The 17,810-nt window shown below is 58.2% G+C and overlaps 3 protein-coding genes across 3 annotated transcripts; 2 read left to right on the top strand and 1 right to left on the bottom strand.

The window, feature by feature from the left end:
• The first annotated feature begins 5,476 nt into the window (after window positions 1-5,476).
• LOC118685796 (vasotocin-neurophysin VT-like) lies at window positions 5,477-8,305 on the top strand. Its single transcript, XM_036381448.2, has 3 exons — window positions 5,477-5,637; window positions 6,893-7,094; window positions 8,042-8,305. The coding sequence occupies exons 1-3, from the start codon at window positions 5,518-5,520 to the stop codon at window positions 8,212-8,214; spliced, it is 495 nt and encodes a 164-aa protein (XP_036237341.1). The 5' UTR covers window positions 5,477-5,517; the 3' UTR covers window positions 8,215-8,305.
• A 3,424-nt stretch (window positions 8,306-11,729) lies between these two features.
• On the top strand, window positions 11,730-13,591 carry LOC118686652 (neurophysin 1-like). The gene is made up of 3 exons (XM_036382967.2): window positions 11,730-11,882; window positions 12,263-12,464; window positions 13,411-13,591. The coding sequence occupies exons 1-3, from the start codon at window positions 11,763-11,765 to the stop codon at window positions 13,458-13,460; spliced, it is 372 nt and encodes a 123-aa protein (XP_036238860.1). The 5' UTR covers window positions 11,730-11,762; the 3' UTR covers window positions 13,461-13,591.
• Window positions 13,592-13,886: 295 nt separating this feature from the next.
• Window positions 13,887-17,546, bottom strand: MRPS26 (mitochondrial ribosomal protein S26). The gene is made up of 4 exons (XM_036382964.2): window positions 17,258-17,546; window positions 15,807-15,944; window positions 14,713-14,836; window positions 13,887-14,481 (listed from the first exon to the last, which is right to left on the bottom strand). The coding sequence occupies exons 1-4, from the start codon at window positions 17,542-17,544 to the stop codon at window positions 14,350-14,352; spliced, it is 681 nt and encodes a 226-aa protein (XP_036238857.1). The 5' UTR covers window positions 17,545-17,546; the 3' UTR covers window positions 13,887-14,349.
• Window positions 17,547-17,810: the final 264 nt, after the last annotated feature.

The following is a 17,810-nucleotide window of genomic DNA, read 5'->3' as shown; positions in this document are numbered from 1 at the left end:
AACCCCAGAGGTGCCTTTTCTTTTGGTCTCCCCCTCTCCCAGTGCTTTCCCTGCCCTCTGGTTCCTTGGAGAGGAGGGGGAAGAGGCAGGAGAGCTGTGGGTGGCACTGATGGATCACTCTGGGCACAGAGTCCTGCCCTGCACCCCAGTGCTGCAGCCCAGCCCCTGGCTTTGGGGCGTTTGTGTGCACCCAGGGCTCCCTCCCATCCCCAACACCATCACTGCCCTCCAGTGTCCCCTCCCAGAGCAGCATCAGTCAAAGCAGCATCCCACAGAGCAGCATCCCAAAATCATCATCCCTCCCCAAACCAGCATCCCAAAAATCACCATCCTTCCCTAAACCAGCATCCCCTAAAGCAGCATGCCTCCCTAAATCAGCATCCCCTAAACCAGCATCCTACAAACCAGCATCCCCTAAACCAGCATCCCAAAAATCATCATCCTTCCCTAAACCAGAATCCCCCAAAGCAGCATCCCTCCCTAAATCAGCATCCCCCAAACCAGCATCCCTCCCCAGATCTCCCACATGGGTGCCACCAGCAGTTTTATTGCCAGCCCCAGGCCTGTGCTCTCCCTGGGAGCTGGGCAATGGAATTGATTGCAGCCTGAGCAATTTCCTCTAATGCTGTCCCTTCAAGCAGTTTTTTGGACAAATCCATCCCTTGTTGGTCAGTGACCTCCCTGTGTGACATCCAGAGCCCAGCAGGATGGATTTGGCCCTGGAAATGATCAAAGCAGTGCCCCAGCCAATCTTGACTTTGCCTGTGCTGCCTTTTAAAGAGGCATCAGAGCTGTTTTCCAGCTGTCAGGGCAGCAGAGGAGCATCTTGAGCTGCGCTGTGAGGGGAGGAGGGGCAGGATCCCCCTCCCCTCCATCAGCCACGGGGCCAGGGTGACAGTGACAGATGCATTTGAGGAGCATTAGAGCCCCAGGCAGGGGCAGGGAGCTCTCCCTTGCCAGCCTGACCCTCTCCATGTGACGCCTTCAAGAAGCTTCTCCTTCCCTGCTGCATCCCCCTCCAGCCACAGAGAGGCAGGGAATGCAAAAATCAGTGAAATTCATCCCATTTTCCAACGCTCCTCTGGCTTATCCTGATGGAATGTTTGTCACTACATCCCATTTTCCAGCATTCCTCTGGCTTATCCTGATGGAATGTTTGTCACTAAAATCAGTGAAATTCGTCCCATTTTCCAGCATTCCTCTGGCTTATCCTGATGGAATGTTTGTCACTAAAATCAGTGAAATTCATCCCATTTTCCAGCATTTCTCTGGTTTATCCTGGTTGAATGTTTGTCACTGCAAATCACTGACATTCATCCCATTTTTCCAGCATTCCTCTGGTTTATCCTGGTTGGATGTTTGTCACTAAAATCAGTGAAATTCACCCCATTTTCCAACATTCCTCTTTTTTATCCTGATGGAATGTTTGTCACTAAAATCAGTGAAATTCACCCCATTTTCCAGCATCCCTCTGGTTTATCCTGATGGAATGTTTGTCACTAAAATCAGTGAAATTCACCCCATTTCCCAACATTCCAGGTTTGTCCTGGTTTATCCAGGTTTGTCACTCTCATTTATCCTGGTGAAACTTTGGCCCTGGGAGCTCTGGTTGCTGCAGCCAAGCTCCATCACCTCCATCCCTTCTCCTGCCTCCAAAAGGGAGACAAAACCTCTCTGGGAAGCTCCTGCTGTTCGTGAAGGAAGGGGGAGGTTCAGGTTGGATATTTGGGAAGATTTCTTCATGGAAAGGGTTTTCCAGCCCTGGCATAGCTGATGGGGATTCACAGGGTGAATCCCCATCTCTGGAGGGATTTAGAAGCCATGTGGATGTGGCACTTGGGGACGTGGGGGGTGGCCTTGGCAGTGCTGGGGGAATGGCTGGCCTGGATGATCTTGGAGAGCTTTTCCAGCCTCAAAGATTCCATGATCTCCATGGCTGAGCCCCCCTGGCAGCCCCAGCCCCTTTGCTGGTGTGGACAAGAGCTGGGGCCGTGTTTTGGCTGAGCAAGGGGGCAGATTTGAGGCTGCTGCCCCATTCCCAACCCCTTTGGGATTTCCCTCATTCCCAAGGGATGGGGATGTCACTCTGAGCCTCTGGGGGCTCTTGGGGAGCAGGAGCATCCTCTGGGGAAGAGCAGGGACGTGGCAGAGCAAATCCACGCTGGACACACAGAGCAGGGACCCTGGGGCTGCTGTTGGAGGATTTGGGGTCACACTCTGAGCACCCCCAAGGTCTCATCTGGGGGCAGGGATGGGGATGGGGGCCCAGCAGTACCCAGGGTACCAGGGAGCATCACAGCCCAGCAGGGCTGGCTCTGCCCACCCCTGGCATCCTTAATCCCATCACTCACCCCAGGTGACCCCAATATTTTCCTCCCAAAGCCCCTTTTTTGTGTTTCCCACCCCTTTCCCCCTCCCCTTTCCCACCTCATCCCGCCCTTGATTCCCGTAAGTGATTCCGCGGCTGCGGAGCCTCTGCAACTCGGAAAAAACATTTTATTAACCTTCCTTGACTTTAAAGAGCATAATTACATTTTAATCTCATATTCCTGCGTTATCATTCCAGACACAGAGTCATTTGAATGCAGATCGTTCCCGGCTAATGTAATTTTACGATACAGTAATGAAGAGACGGAGCACGAGCCCCTAACACCCAATTTAGAGCTGACATTTGGGGCTCTTTTAAAGAAAAGTTTTCCCAGCCGAGGGCTTTTTGCGTCCTCCTCGGCCCTGCAACGTAAGAGGGTTTGGGCTCCCGCTGTGAAGGGATGGGTTTGGATGGGGAAATGAGGATGGTGGTGATGATGTCGCTGTTAAATCCCCCACGGGGGTGATTCAGCATCGCGGGGCAAATCTGGGAACTCGCCGCTCCCTCGGTCCCAGCGAGGGCTGAGTCAGGGGCTGTGGCCACCCTCAGCCCCCTCGAGGGGAGGAAATGGCCCTGGTGTCACCCAGCAGAGCCCCAGAGCCCGGGATTGTCACCCCCTGATCCCTGCTCCAAAATCACGGGGCGGGAGCCGGGAGCCCCAGCACCGATGCAGAAAATGCTTCCCTGCGTGCCTCAGTTTCCCCTGGGGTTCAGCCCCTCCAGCATCGCTTCCTGTGGAGCTTTTCAAAGCACTTTGGGACAAACACCAAGGTTTTCCAGGGAGGACTGCAGTGGGATCAACTTCGGGATGCTCAGGCAGAGCAGCCCCTTCCCCAGCCAGGGCAGCGCCTCTAATTGGGGCTGGGGTGTTTGTCCAGCAGAAAAGGGAGGTTAATGAGGGGGACAAAATGAAATGGCCCTGGTGTCACCCAGCAAAGCCCCAGAGCCCGGGACTGTCACCCCCTGGGTTGATCCGTGCTCTAAAATCACCAGGCAGGAGCTGGGACCCCCAGCACCGATGCATTAAATGCTTCCCTGTGTGCCTCAGTTTCCCCTGGGGGGTGCTCTGGGGTTCAGCCCCCTCCAGCATTGCTTGCTGTGGTACAAACACCAAGGTTTTCCAGGGAGGATTGCAGTGGGATCAACGTTTCCTTTGGCAGAGCAGCCCCTTCCCCACCCAGGGCAGCGCCTCTAATTGGGGCTGGGGTGTTTGGCCAGCAGAAAAGGGAGGTTAATGAGGGGAGAAATGAGGGAAACTAATGAGGGCAAGGGGAAAAACATGTTCAGCCACCCCAAGTGATTTCCAGACTGATTTTTATGGTTCTCTGCCTCAATTCCCCACCTTATGTGAAGATAAAGATGAAACCGCTCCAGAGGTGGGACCACAGCTGGCAGCACCCCCACATTGTCCAGCCCCTCCCAGCCTCCCCAGACTGACCCTCCTGACCCCTGTGAGCCAGTCCCAGCATTGTTTGGAGGGGGGGAGAAGCAGAGGGTGGATGCTCACAGGCACCAGATTCCTCTCTGCACATTAATTTCACATTGCTGAGGTTGCCCTGGGTGTAGCTGGAAAAGGGATCTGGGAACAGCAGGAATGTTCATGGCTGGGTGGGGCAGGGGGCTGTGGGTGGTGTTTTTCCTGTGCAGATGTTTCTGAGAGCCCATGGGTGACGTGGATGTGCTGGTGCCAACCCCAGAGGTGCCTTTTCTTTTGGTCTCCCCCTCTCCCAGTGCTTTCCCTGCCCTCTGGTTCCTTGGAGAGGAGGGGGAAGAGGCAGGAGGGCTGTGGGTGGCACTGATGGATCACTCTGGGCACAGAGTCCTGCCCTGCACCCCAGTGCTGCAGCCCAGCCCCTGGCTTTGGGGTGTTTGTGTGCACCCAGGGCTCTCTCCCATCCCCAACACCATCACTGCCCTCCAGTGTCCCCTCCCAGAGCAGCATCAGTCAAAGCAGCATCCCACAGAGCAGCATCCCTCCCCAGAGCAGCATCCCAAAAATCAGCATTTCTCCCCAAACCAGCATCCCACAGAGCAGCATCCCTCCCCAGAGCAGCATCCTTCCCCAAATCAGCATCCCTCCCCAGAGCAGCATCCTTCCTGGGCCAGCATGCTCCCAACAAACACCATTTCCCAAACCATCACCCCACAGAGCAGCATCCCTTCCCAAACCAGCACCTCTCCCAAAATCTGCCTCCTGCCAAGCCAGCATCAATCCCAAACCAGAATCCTCCAGATAAACAACCCTCTCTAAAGCAGCACCTTCCAAACCCTCATCCCTCCCCAAATTAGCATTGCTCCCAGAGCAGCATCCCTCTGAAACCAGCACCTCTCAAAATCTGCATCCATCCCAAACCAGCATCACCTCCAAACCAGCACCCTTCCCAAAATCTGCATCCTTCCCAAACCCACATCTCCTGAATGAACATCTGTCCCCAAACCCTCATCCCTCCCTAGACTGCATCCCAAAATCCACATCCATCCCAAACCAGCATCACCCCCATACCAAAACCTTCCCAAAATCTGCATCTTTCCCAAACCCACATCTCCTGAATGAACATCTGTCCCCAAATCCACATCCCTCCCCAGACTGCATCCCAAAATCTGCATCCTTTCCCAAACCCACATCTCCTAAATGAACATCTGTCCCCAAATCCACGTCCCTCCCCAGACTGCATCCCAAAATCTGCATCCTTCCCAAAACCACATCTCCTAAATGAACATCTGTCCCCAAATCCACGTCCCTCCCCAGAATGCCTCTTCCAAACCCCCATCCCTCCCCAAACCAGACCTTCTGAAGATCACCTCTCCCTGAACCCTCCCCCAGCCCATCCAGGGCTGGCCCGTGCCCCCTGGAGCAGCCAAGGGTGGGATTCACCAGCCCCGAGTGCTGCTGCTCTGAATCATCTCAGTTACAGATTTGCTTGGATGCAATTTGGGGAAGGAAAAAAAAAAAAAAAAAAAAAAAAAAGAAAAAAAAAAAAAGAAAAAGAGAGGGATTAAAAAAAAAAAAAAAAAGGAAAAACAACAAAAAAACCCAACCCACCCCTCTTCTTCCTCCTCCTCCTCCCCTGGGAAGGGGTGATGGCAGCATAAATAGCGGCTCTCTCAGCACGGGGCCAGACGCAGCCGGAGCAGCTTCCCCTGGCACCATGGCCGAGCCTTCGCTGCCCCTCTCCTTCCTCTGCCTCCTCGCCCTGTCCTCCGCCTGCTACATCCAGAACTGCCCCCGGGGCGGGAAGCGGGCGCTGGCGGACACAGCCCTGCGGCAGGTACGGGATGGGAGCCTGGGGACACGCGTGGAGCTCCGGGAGGGACGCGGGGACTCGGGGGTGCTGCCCCCATCACCTCTGGGCACTGCGGGCTGTGCCACCCTGCCGGGAGCAGAGGGGGTTAGGGGTGGCTGGGGACACACCATGGGGCAGTGGCAGGGAACTGACAGCTCCAAGGTGCTGTTGGCACCTGGAGGCTGATGTCCTTTTGTCCAGCGTGGCCACAGCAGAGAGTCCTGCTGGGCTGGGGGGGAGCAGGACAGGACAGAGCATGGACAGGGGACAGGGAGGTCATGGGGACCTTGGTCATGGGGACAGGGAGGTCATGGGGGCACCCCAAAGCAGGGACACGAGGTCACCATTGCTGGTGGCAGCGTGGCAACTCCAGGAGCTGCTGGGGAGCTGCTTTCTGTACCCAGAGTGGCTCGGGGGGGTCCCTGTCACCTCTGGGCACTGCTGGCTCTGTGTCACCACTGGCTGTGCCACCCTCTCAGGGGCAGAGGGGTTTTTGGGGTGGCTGGGGACACACGATGGGGCAGTGGTGGAGGAGTGGCAGCTCCAAAGTGCTGCTGGCACCTGGAGACAAGGCTCAGGCTTGGTCACAACAGAGCCTGGCATAGCACAGATGCTGGTCTGGGGGGGAACGGGACAGGACAGAGCATGGAGAGGGGACAGGGAGATCATGGGGACATCCCAAAGCAGGGACACCCCAAAGCAGGGACACGAGGTCACCAGTGCTGGTGGCAGCGTGGCACCTCCAGGAGCTGTAAGAGGAGCTGCTGGGGAGCTGCTTTCCGTCCTTCATCCCTTCCCTCTCCATGCCAGAGGGGTTCCCAACGGGACACACCAGAGCTCAGCAGCACAAAGGGGCTGCCAGACAAGGGCCCCAAGCTCCAGACTCCATCCACAACCTCCACATCTCCATCCACAACCCCCACACATCCATCCACAGCCTCCACAGCTTCCTCCAGCTCCATCCACAACCTCCACACATCCATTTAGCTCCATCCACGACCTCCACACATCCATCCAGTTCCATCCACAACCTCCACACGTTCCTTTAGCTCCATCCACAATCTCCACATCTCCATCCAGCTCCATCCATGACCTCCACATGTTCCTCCAGCTCCATCCATGACCTCCACATGTTCCTCCAGCTCCATCCGCAGGGGCGCATCCCCGTGGGGGTTTCCAACACCAGGGGGTGCACGAAGGGTTTGTTTGTGGGGGTCACTGAGGCAGCTCCTCCCCGCAGTGCCTGCCCTGCGGTCCCGGCAACAGAGGGAGCTGCTTCGGGCCCGGCATCTGCTGCGCTGCGGAGCTGGGCTGCTACGTGGGCACGGCGGAGACGCGGCGCTGCGCGCAGGAGGATGCGCTGCCCTCGCCCTGCCAGCCCGAGGGGCAGCCCTGCGGCTCCGGGGGCCGCTGCGCCGCGCCCGGCATCTGCTGCAGCGCCGGTAACCGGGAGCGGGGAGCGCGGGCTGGGAGGGCGCAGGGCTGGGCACGGGCAGAGCTCGGCAGGTGATGCAGAGCTGGTGGGGTGGTTGGGTTTTAGGGAGGGGGAAGTGAGGGGTGGAGGGGAAGGGGTGTTGGGAGGTAATTTGGGGATGGGTGGGTTCAGGATGGGTGGAAGGAAGGAGTTGTTCACTGGGAGGGTGGGGAGGGTCTGGCACAGGGTGCCCAGAGCAGCTGGGGCTGCCCCTGGATCGAGTGCCCAAGGCCAGGTTGGACGGGACTTGGAGCATCCTGGGACAGTGGAAGGTGTCCCTGACATGGCAGGGGGTGGCACTGGATGGGATTTAAGGTCCCTTCCCAAACCATTCCACCACTCTGTGGTTTCAAGCCGTGACTTTTCTCAGTTTTACCCCAATTCCCTCTCTGGGCAGGGTTAGGTGGGATATTGGGAATTAGGAATTGTTCCCTGTGAGGGTGAAAAGCCTGGCACAGGGTGCCCAGAGCAGCTGTGGCTGCCCCTGGATCCCTGGCAGTGCCCAAGGCCAGGCTGGACAGGGCTTGGAGCACCCTGGGATGGTGGAAGGTGTCCCTGCCCATGACACAAGATCTTCTTTGAAGGTCCCTTCCAACCCAAACCATTCTGACTCTAAAGGATTGGGCTCTCAGCCCTTTCCTGACCCACCCTGAGCTTTTCCTGACCAGCACAGCCTCCCTGATGTGCCAGAAACCCCATCCCTGCTCCCTGCTTAACAGGAGACATAAAGCGATGAAGTGACAAAGATTAGGTTTGCCTGGGGGTTCATTAGCAGGGGGAGGAGCTGAACCATCATTTTCGGGGTACAAACTGTGCTGAGCCCCCAGGCTGCCACCAACCCTTCCCCCAGCCGAAAACACCCCTCGGTGATCCCAAATTACCCGTGCCACGGCCACCTTTTGCTTCCCTCGGCAGAGACGTGCACCATGGACAGCGCCTGCCTGGACGAGGGCGGCGAGGGCGCTCAGGAGGCGGCGGAGGAGAAGAACCTGACGCTGCTGGATGGCTCGGCCGGAGATCTGCTCCTCAAGCTCATGCACTTGGCAAACCGGCAGCAGCAGCAGCAGGGCAAGCACCCCCTGCTCTGAGCCAGGGCGTGGGGAGCCCCCCCTTACCCCACAGACCCCCCCAGCTCGGCTCTGTACATACCTGACCCAATAAAAGCCCTCGTGCACTGTGGTGGCCTCGTCCTGGGCACTGGGGGTGGCTCCTGGGGGCTCCAGGGGATGTGGCTGGGGCTCAGGATGGGGGTGCTGGAGGCTCTTCTGTCCCCAGATCCAGGGGATGTGGCTGGGGCTCAGGATGGGGGTGCTGGAGGCTCTTCTGTCCCCAGATCCAGGGGATGTGGCTGGGGCTCAGGATGGGGGTGCTGGAGGCTCTTCTGTCCCCAGATCCTCACAGAGTGCAGGTGGTTTGGCTGGGCTGGGTGCAGGATTTGGGCTCTGTCCTTTTAACTCCCAGCCAGAGCTGGAATTTGGGATGTGGCCATGGAGCCCCACCCTGCAGCACCCCCAGCCCCAGGGGACTGGGCACAGCTGGGATGTGTCACTGTCACCTTACCTTGTGGCCAAGCCCCTCTTTGGGGCAGATTCAGGGCCTCGCTGCCTTCAGCAATCAGCACAGCATCTACTAAAAATGATAAAAAGGAAGGAAAAGGAAAAAGCACCCCAAATCCCTCAAGAGCTGAGAGGGATCCTTTTTTTGGGGTGCTTTTCCTTTCCCAAGAAAAAAGCACCCCAAATCCCTCAAGAGCAGAGAGCTTTGGGCTCCCAGCTCCAAACCCCCCCCTCCAGGGCTGGTTTCATCTTTCCCCATCCCCTCTGGACACCCCCAGGGATGATCAGTCCCCATTATCCCACAGTCACCCCCAGGATTTGGGGTATCCCAACCCTCTCCCGGCTCTCTTACCCTGCAGGGTCCTGGCTCCGAGGTCTCTCCAGGCTGGCACTGGCCAGGGCACAGGGGACAGCTCGTCCTTTATAGTGTCCCTGAGGGAGGTGGCACCTCCCGGGAGGTGGAGCTCCCTGACTCCGGCGGGATCCATCCTGCCCCGGCAGCTCCCCGTGCCCCCAGGGGAGGCAGGATCGATCCAGGACCTGCAGGATTGATCCAGGACCTTCAGGATCGATCCAGGGGATGCAGGATCGATCCAGGACCTCCAGGATTGATCCAGGACCTTCAGGATCGATCCAGGGGATGCAGGATCGATCCAGGACCTCCAGGATTGATCCAGGACCTGCAGGATTGATCCAGGACCTCCAGGATTGATCCAGGACCTCAAGGATTGATCCAGGACCTCCAGGATTGATCCAGGGGATGCAGGATCGATCCAGGACCTCCAGGATTGATCCGGGGGATGCAGGATCGATCCAGGACCTCCAGGATTGATCCAGGGGAGGCAGGATCGATCCAGGACCTTCAGGATTGATCCAGGACCTCAAGGATTGATCCAGGACCTCCAGGATTGATCCAGGACCTGCAGGATCGATCCAGGACCTCCAGGATTGATCCAGGGGATGCAGGATTGATTGATCCAGGACCTGCAGGATCGATCCAGGACCTTCAGGATTGATCCAGGACCTCAAGGATTGATCCAGGACCTGCAGGATCGATCCAGGGGATGGAGGATCGATCCAGGACCTCCAGGATCGATCCAGGACCTTCAGGATTGATCCAGGACCTGCAGGATCGATCCAGGACCTGCAGGATCGATCCTTCAGAATTGATCCAGGACCTGCAGGATTGATCCAGGACCTGCTTCCCACAGCCAGCATCTGATCCCAGCCCTAGGGAAGGGGGGCAACCCCAAATCACCCCAAAATCATTGGGAAAGGAGTGACACCAGCATGGATGGGGACTCCAAGCTGGGGTGAGGGAATTGGGTTCCAGCCCTGCTCCAGCACTCGGATTTTCCAAGATGCAGGATATGAACCCCCAACATTCCTGCAGCACTGGGAATGAGTGGCTGAGCTGGGAGTGCTCTGTGTGATGAACACCTCAAAATCAGACAAAAATTAAGTCCCCAAAAAGCACCAGGGGCTGATAACTGGGGTTTTCCCCTCTTTTCTACCTGAGACACATCCTGCAGGGGTCTGGGCACCCCTGGAGCAGCCACAGGGGCTCTGGGATGAGAATTCCCTCCCTCCATCCTGTGCTGCAGCCGGAGCTGAGCTGCTGGGACAGCTGAGCCCCATTTCCAAGCCATTTCCAAGGATCCCAGTGCCTGCCTTGTCCCCAGGGACTGGCACTGACCCAGGCTGGGTGACAGGGACCTGGCTGCCCTTGTGCCAGCCTCACTAAGTGGTGGATTTTGAAGCAAGCCAGAGGGACAGGAAAAGGTCAGGGCTGTCCGGCTCTGGGCTGCCTAATTCCCAATTAAGGCAGTGCAGGGTAATGATCTCAGTGGACGCCAAGGTTTGTCTGCAGCAGGGAAATTTATTCAAGCTGGAAGCTCCTAATTGGGATAAGGAAGGCAAGGGGCCGGGGTGAGCAGGACCTTGGGTGGTTGCGTCAGCCTTCGGCCTCATCCTCAGCGCTGCTTCTCAGGGAGGAGGAGGGGGGGCTTTGTCTGCTGGTGATGGGGCTCAGGACACCACCCTGAATCCCTGTGTGCAGCTCCACGGAGAAGCAGTGGGGGAATTTGGGGTCTCAGGCCTTTGCCTGGGAAGTTTGGTGTTCTCAGGTGGCTTTGGGGCTGTTGGATGAGCATGGGTGGGGATGGGCAGGGGTCACTGTTATCCCAGAGAGGGATGAGCCCAGTGCTGAGCATCCCCCAAAGGCCAGGGCCAACAAGGGCCAACAAGGACATTCCCATGGCTGATCCCAGAGGATATGGGGTTGCTTCCTCCCACCCAAAGGGATTTGAAGCCAAGGGAAGCACACACCCTTCTCACCCCACTCCTGGGTGGACACATCCCACCTGCATCCGCCTTCCTTCAATCCTTCCCTCTCCAGAGGGGTTCCCAATGGGACACACCAGAGCTCAGCAGCCCAAAGGGGCTGCCAGACAAGGGCCCCGAGTCCCAGACTCCATCCACAACCTCCACATCTCCATCCACAACCTCCAGACATCCATCCAGCTCCATCCACAGCCTCCACACATCCATCCACCTCCATCCACAACCTCCAGACATCCATCCAGCTCCATCCACAACCTCCACACATTCCTCCAGCTCCATCTACAACCTCCACACATTCCTCCAGCTCCATCCACAACCTCCATGCGTTCCTCCAGCTCCATCCACAACCTCCACATGCTCATCCAGCTCCATCCACAACCTCCACATGCTCATCCAGCTCCATCCACAACCTCCACACATCCATCCACCTCCATCCACAACCTCTACATGTTCATCCAGCTCCACCCACAACCTCCACATGCTCATCCAACTCCATCCACAACCTCCACACGTCCCTGCCAGACTCATCACTGAGGAGAAAACCAGCACCTTGTCCTTGACCTCACGTCCTCGACCTCTGGCTATTAGCCGAGCCCTGTGCTGTGGGAAGCAATGCCTTGTGGTTTTTAAGGAACACTGGTGACGCCGGTGCCAGAATCCCTAAGCAGGAGCCAGGACTATAAATACAGGGCCAGCAGTTGGGATGAGCAGCCACAAATCACCCCTGTCCCGCTGCCATGTCCTGCAAGGCTCTGGCTCTCTGCCTCCTGGGGCTCCTGACTATTTCCTCTGCTTGCTACATCCAGAACTGCCCCATCGGGGGCAAACGAGCTGTGCTGGACATGGACATCAGGAAGGTAAGTCCTGGGGGGGGCTTGGAGCACTCCCAACCCCATCTTTACCTGTTGCTTTGATTTTTTAAAGATTTTTTAAGTTTTCTGATGTTTACATTCTTATAACAATTTTTTTTCACACACTTTTTGTAAATAACTGATTGTTTCGCATTTTTTTATGGAGGAGGAGAAATTTGATAGACCGTTCGTTTGTTTAGTGTCATTGGAGAGGTGGCACTGTCACCCTCCAATCTATTGTTACTTTTAGAAACCTATAAATGTTCGAGTCAGAAAATAAACTTTTCTTCACTTTGAGAGCAGCGGTGTGTGCTCTCGTGTTGTTTCGTGTCCTACAGTGACACTTCCCTTCTCCCAACCTTCTCCCCGCCCCCTTCCCCGAGCAGTGCCTGCCCTGCGGTCCCCGGAACAAGGGCCACTGCTTCGGGCCCAACATCTGCTGCGGGGAGGAGCTGGGCTGCTACATCGGCACCTCGGAGGCGCTGCGCTGCCAGGAGGAAAACTTCCTGCCCACGCCCTGCGAGTCAGGACGCAAACCCTGCGGCTCCGGGGGGAGCTGCGCCGCTCCCGGCATCTGCTGCAGCACCGGTGAGGGCGGCACGGCATCCCGGGATTGCTGTCCCGAGGCCTCGCACAGCCGGGAGGGAATTCAGGGGTCTATGGAATAGTGGGAGATGGGAGGATGCCCAAGGGATTCTTTGTCTCATCCGTGTATGCAGCCAGGGCATGCCCCAGGACCAGTCCAGACCGCAGGGAAGGGATGAGAGTGGGAGGGTTTGGGACAGAGGGAAACAGACAGCAAACAAATTTTGGGGGCTGAGCAAGTGCAGGAGCCACGTCCCCTCCTGCTCTCATCAGTTTTTCCTCAAAATCCCACCCTCCTCCCTAAATTAAACTAGCAGGGATCCTGCTGTAAATCCTGGAAAGCACCAGAGAATGGAACGAGCAGGAGCTCATTAAACCCCAGTGCCAGGGGGTCTCTGGGGGCTGTTTTTGGGGGTTCTCTGGATGTTTGGGGGATTTCTGGGGGCTGCTTTGGCGGGTTCCTGGGGGCTATTTTAAGGATCTCTGGGAGCTGGTTTGGGGAGTCCTTGAGGGCTGGTTTTGGATGTTGTTTCAGGGATCTCTGGGAGCTGGTTCAGAGGGTCCCTGGGGGCTGGTTTTGGGGTTCCTGGGGACTGTTTTTGGGAGTTTCTGGGAACTGGTTCAGAGGGTCTCTGGGGGCTGTTTCAGGGATGTCTGGGAGCTGTTTTGGAAGTCCCTGGGGGCTGGTTCAGGGAACTCTAGGAGCTGGTACAGAGTCCCTGGGCGCTGTTTTTGGGGGGTTCCTGGGGGCTGTTTTGGGGATCTCTGGGAGATGGTTTGGGGAGTCTTTGAGGGCTGTTTTTTGGGGTTCCTGAGGGCTGTTTCAGGGATCTCTAGGAGCTGTTTCAGGGATCTCTGGGAACTGGTTCAGAGGGTCCCTGGGGCATGTTTCAGAGGGTCCCTGGGGTCTGGTGGGTGCTGCCTGGTTTCACACCCTGTCTCCCCTCAGAGGGCTGTGGCACTGACTCATCCTGTGACCAGGAGCTGCTGTTTGTGTAGCCCAGCCAGGAGAGAACCTGCAGGATCCTGCATCCATCGCTGTCCCAGCCCCAACCTGGGCTGTGACTCGAACTCGAAGTGATGAGCTTTGAGCTTAATTAGAAATAAAACTTGGACAGAAAAACAACCCAGCCACAAGTCTGTGGGTTTTGTGTACTCGCCTGGTTGAGGTGCAGCCTCGGGAGAAGATTACACTTTTAGGAGGTAAAAAGTGAGGGTTTCAGGTCAATGAACTGAGGGAGAGGGACCATGGCTGAACCACAGCAAACTCCAGGCTCAGCCCAAAACCAGAAGTTTTAGGACAAAGCTGACAGGCTGCCAGACCCCAACAACCTAGAACACCCAAAGTCATTACAATTTTATCTTCAGTAGTGATGAGTAAATTAAGCCTAAAAGGAGGAATAATGAGACACCAGAAATCCTGAATCATTCAGACACATTTTCCTATTCAGCCACACCAAGGGATGTGCAAAGGAGGATTTGAAGTGTAAAATCAGGATTACAATTAATTCCTTCCCCCAACAACAAAAAAAAGGGAAGATCAGTGTTTCCTACAAATTAATTCAGCCCTCCTTTGCCTTTGGAAGCATCCAGAGGAGCTGACAGCGAGGAGCTGAGCCAGGCTCTGCCTCGGGAGTGCTCTGCTCCTCCCCACATGCCGTGTGTGAAGGCAGCAGGGATCCAAACACGTGGGAGGTGGGATCACAGGCACAGCAACAGGGCTGAGCCAGGCTGCTGGAGCCTCCAAGACTCCTCTCACCCCCTTTCCTGCAGGCGTTAACCCTTTGGAGGCAGCACAGCCAGACCCCTTCTCCACCACTTCTGTGGCCAATTTATACATTCCAAGGAAGGATCTGTGTGTTCTGTTGGGCTCTGGACACCAGGGCTGCTATGAGAGCACCGTGCGCCTGACGATGCGCCCGTCCTTGTCGATGGCGAAGTTGTAATTCCGGGGGTTGTCCAGGCACTCCTCGATCCGAGCCTCCAGGTTCTCGGGGGTGATGAAGTTTTTGGCTTCCTCCTGAAGTAAAGGACAAGGATTGTCCCCCTCAGGATTATCCCAGCCTGTTCCCAGAGCTCTGGCTCGAGCTCTCTCTCATCCACGCGCTGTCAACACCCCTGGAAGGTGCTGGCGCTTGTGTTCCCAGCTGCCAGCTGAGAAATGGGTGGCAAACAAGCCCACGGCTCCCACATGGCTCCCTGGCAGGGAATTCTGGCAAGCTGCTCCCCAGGAGGCACCAGCTGCTCTTACCTGCAGCTGGAGAACCTCCTTCTCCTTCTCCTCCAGGAAAGCCTCCATTTTCCTGGCCTGTTTCTCTGCAATCTCTGACTTCCTCCTCTTCTGCTCCTCCTCTTCTTTCCTGAGTCTCTCCTCTCTGCCAGACAGAAAGGAAAATGTCATGGAGGAGGTGACACATCCCACCCAGAGCACCTTGACTTGGCCCTCAGCAGCAGAAGGCACAGGAACCACGAGAGCTGCACAGGCAGATTTATTTTAAAAGGCCAGGGTGGGAAAGGCTGTGTCCTCTTGTCCTCTGCTCCCAGGCTGCCATGGGCCAGATTCTGGCCCATGCTGGCTGCACCCTCCTGTCAGGGAGTTGTGGACAGTGACAAGGTCTGCCTTGAGCCTGCTTCTGCCCAGGCTGAGCCCCCCACAGCTGCTCCTACCAGGACTTGAGTTCCAGACCCTTCCCCAACTTTGCTGCCTTTCCCTGGAACACTCCAGCACCTCCACATCCTTCCTAAACTGGGGGCCCAGGACTGGACACAGCACTCGAGGTGTGGCCTCACCAGTGCTGAGCACAGGGGAAGAATCCTTTCCCTGCTCCTGCTGGCCACACCATTCCTGATGCAGGCCAGGAGCCTTCTTGGCCACCTGGGCACTCTGCTGGCTCATGTCCAGCCTGCTGTCCATCTGTCCCCCAGGTCCCTTTCTGCCTGGCTGCTGTCCAGCCCCTCTGTCCCCAGGGGTTGTTGTGGCCAAAGTGCAGCACTCCACACTTGGACTTGTTATCCCTCATTTCCTTGGATTCAGCCCCTGGATCCAGCCTGTGCAGAGCCCTCCTGCCCTGCAGCACACCCACACTCATACCCAGCTCAGTGTCACCTGCAAATCTGCTGGTGGTGAACTCAATTCCCTCATGGAGATCATCAGCAAAGACATCAAACAGGGCTGGGGACACCTGGGGACACCTCTGCTGTGACCATTCCCCACTGGGCCTGGCCATGAACCAGTTCCTAACGCAGGAATGACCCTGCCCAAGCTCCTCCGTGCCCAGCTGTGCCTGAGCAGAGGCCAAAGCCGGCAGGGCAGTGCCCCCCGTGCCCTGCAGGGGCCGTGCTGACCTGCGGGCCCTCTGCCGGGCGTTCTCCTCCTCGTTCCAGGCCATCAGCTGCCGGTGCTCCTCCAGCTCCTCCGGCGAGCCCTCGGCAGCCAGGCGCTCCTCCCTCTTCTTCTGCAGCACCTCGGCCCTGAACTCCGCCCTGCAGGGCCGGGGGAGGGCCCTGAGCCCCTGCCCGGGGCTGGCAGCACAGCCCACAGCAGAGCCACCCCCACCCCCTGCCCCTCAGTGCTCCCAGTGCCACCCCCGTGCTCCTCAATGCTCCCAGTGCCACCCCCGTGCCCCTCAGTGCTCCCAGTGCCACCCCCCTGATCCTCAGTGCTCCCAGTGCCACCCCCGTGCCCCTCAGTGCTCCCAGTGCCACCCCCTGCCCCTCAGTGCTCCCAGTGCCACCACCCTGCCCCACACTGCTCCCAGTGCCACCGCCTGCCCCACACTGCTCCCAGTGCCACCCCCCTGATCCTCAGTGCTCCCAGTGCCACCCCCCTCACTCTTCCCTGCCCCTCATCAGTCCAAACCCCACCACCTTTTCCCACTCCCCGGTATCCCAGATCTCCTCCTCCCCTTACAAAGTGCCCCACAGCCACCCCTCCACTGCCCCACTGTCCCTCACAGCGGCCCCAAATGGCCACAAGGCCACACTCCAGTGCCTCACAACCCCATAGCCAGCCTCCCACCCCACAGCCAGCCCCACAACCCTCTCTTGTTCCACATCAGCCCCATGTCCAGCACTTCATGCATCCTTCAACTCCATCCCCAGAGCCACAGCCACACCCAACCTTCCCCTGCCCCACAGCAGCCTTACAGCCCTACACCTGTCCCCCTGCCCCGCAGCCAGTCCTGTACCCAATCCAGGCAGCCCCCAAAAACCCCACACCCAGCCCCTGCCCCAAACCCAGCACTTCAACCCCCTCTGCTCCACAGCCGCTCCCTTTCCCAAACCCACAACCACCCCCAGCCCCATAACCAGTCCCTTACTCAAACCCACAACCCACCCCCAGCCCTCCTCAGTCTCATAACCAGTCCCGACCTTCCCCTGGCAGTCCCTTACCCAATCCCACAACCACCCCCAGCCCCATAACCAGTCCCGACCTTCTCCTGTCCCCACAGCCAGTCCCTAACCCAAACCCACAGCCCTCCTCAGCCCCATAACCAGTCCCAACCCTCCCCTGCCCCATAACCAGTCCCTAACCCAAACCCATAAGCACCCCCAGCCTCATAACCAGTCCCTAACTCAAACCCACAAGCACACCCGGCCTTCCTCAGCCCCATAACCAGTCCCGACCTCCCCCAGCCCCACAGCCAGTCCCTAACCCAAACCCACAAGCACCCCCAGCCCCACAAGCACCCCCAGCCTAGCCCATGTCCGACCCTCCCTGCCCCCCAGCCGCCCCCATCTCCACGGGCACAGCCCAGCCCTGCCCTGCCCCACAGCCCCATCCCCATCCCCGGTACCGGAGGGCGCTGAGCACCAGCCGGTGCTGCCGGTACCGCTCCTGCACCACCAGCAGCTCCTCGGGGTCCACGGGCGGCGGCAGCTTCACCCGGCCCGCCTTGGACTTGGCGGGGGGGTCGTGCCGGGTCTTGCGGCCCCGCGCTGGCACCGCCCGCGGGGCCCAGGCGGGGCAGAGCCCCGGGGAGGGGCCGGGGCCGAGCCCTGGGAAGGGGCCGGGGCCCAGCGCGGCCGCCAGCCCCGGGAGCGGGACGGGCCCCGGGCGGCAGCGCCTCAGCGCCCGCAGCATGGCGGCGCCTGAGGGACCGCGCGGCGCGGAGAATGACGTCACATCTGTGCGCGGCGTCACGGGGAGGGGAGCGGGGTATGATGGGAAATGGAGTTCGGGAGGGGAGCGGGACACGGACACGGACAGCCAGGGGACAGGAACAGCCAGGGGACACGGACACCCGTGGGACAGGGACAGCCAGGGGACAGGGACACCCTACACGGGACAGGGGCACCCCTGGGACAGGGACAGCCAGGAGACACGGACATCCGTGAGGCAGGGACACC

Source organism: Molothrus ater, chromosome 4, assembly GCF_012460135.2.
Source record: "Molothrus ater isolate BHLD 08-10-18 breed brown headed cowbird chromosome 4, BPBGC_Mater_1.1, whole genome shotgun sequence".
Taxonomy (NCBI): domain Eukaryota; kingdom Metazoa; phylum Chordata; class Aves; order Passeriformes; family Icteridae; genus Molothrus; species Molothrus ater.
This window is presented reverse-complemented; position numbering and strand designations above follow the sequence as displayed.

Excerpts from the sequence above, each read along its gene's own strand:
- LOC118685796 (XM_036381448.2), top strand. The coding sequence starts at position 5,518 with ATGGCCGAGCCTTCGCTGCCCCTCTCCTTCCTCTGCCTCCTCGCCCTG. Across the intron at positions 5,638-6,892 it reads CGGACACAGCCCTGCGGCAG|TGCCTGCCCTGCGGTCCCGG; the intron begins GTACGGGATGGG and ends TCCTCCCCGCAG. Across the intron at positions 7,095-8,041 it reads CGGCATCTGCTGCAGCGCCG|AGACGTGCACCATGGACAGC; the intron begins GTAACCGGGAGC and ends TTCCCTCGGCAG.
- MRPS26 (XM_036382964.2), bottom strand. The coding sequence starts at position 17,544 with ATGCTGCGGGCGCTGAGGCGCTGCCGCCCGGGGCCCGTCCCGCTCCCG. Across the intron at positions 15,945-17,257 it reads CTGGTGCTCAGCGCCCTCCG|GGCGGAGTTCAGGGCCGAGG; the intron begins GTACCGGGGATG and ends CCGGCCCTGCAG. Across the intron at positions 14,837-15,806 it reads GCCCGGCAGAGGGCCCGCAG|AGAGGAGAGACTCAGGAAAG; the intron begins GTCAGCACGGCC and ends TCTGTCTGGCAG.
- LOC118686652 (XM_036382967.2), top strand. The coding sequence starts at position 11,763 with ATGTCCTGCAAGGCTCTGGCTCTCTGCCTCCTGGGGCTCCTGACTATT. Across the intron at positions 11,883-12,262 it reads TGGACATGGACATCAGGAAG|TGCCTGCCCTGCGGTCCCCG; the intron begins GTAAGTCCTGGG and ends TTCCCCGAGCAG. Across the intron at positions 12,465-13,410 it reads CGGCATCTGCTGCAGCACCG|AGGGCTGTGGCACTGACTCA; the intron begins GTGAGGGCGGCA and ends GTCTCCCCTCAG.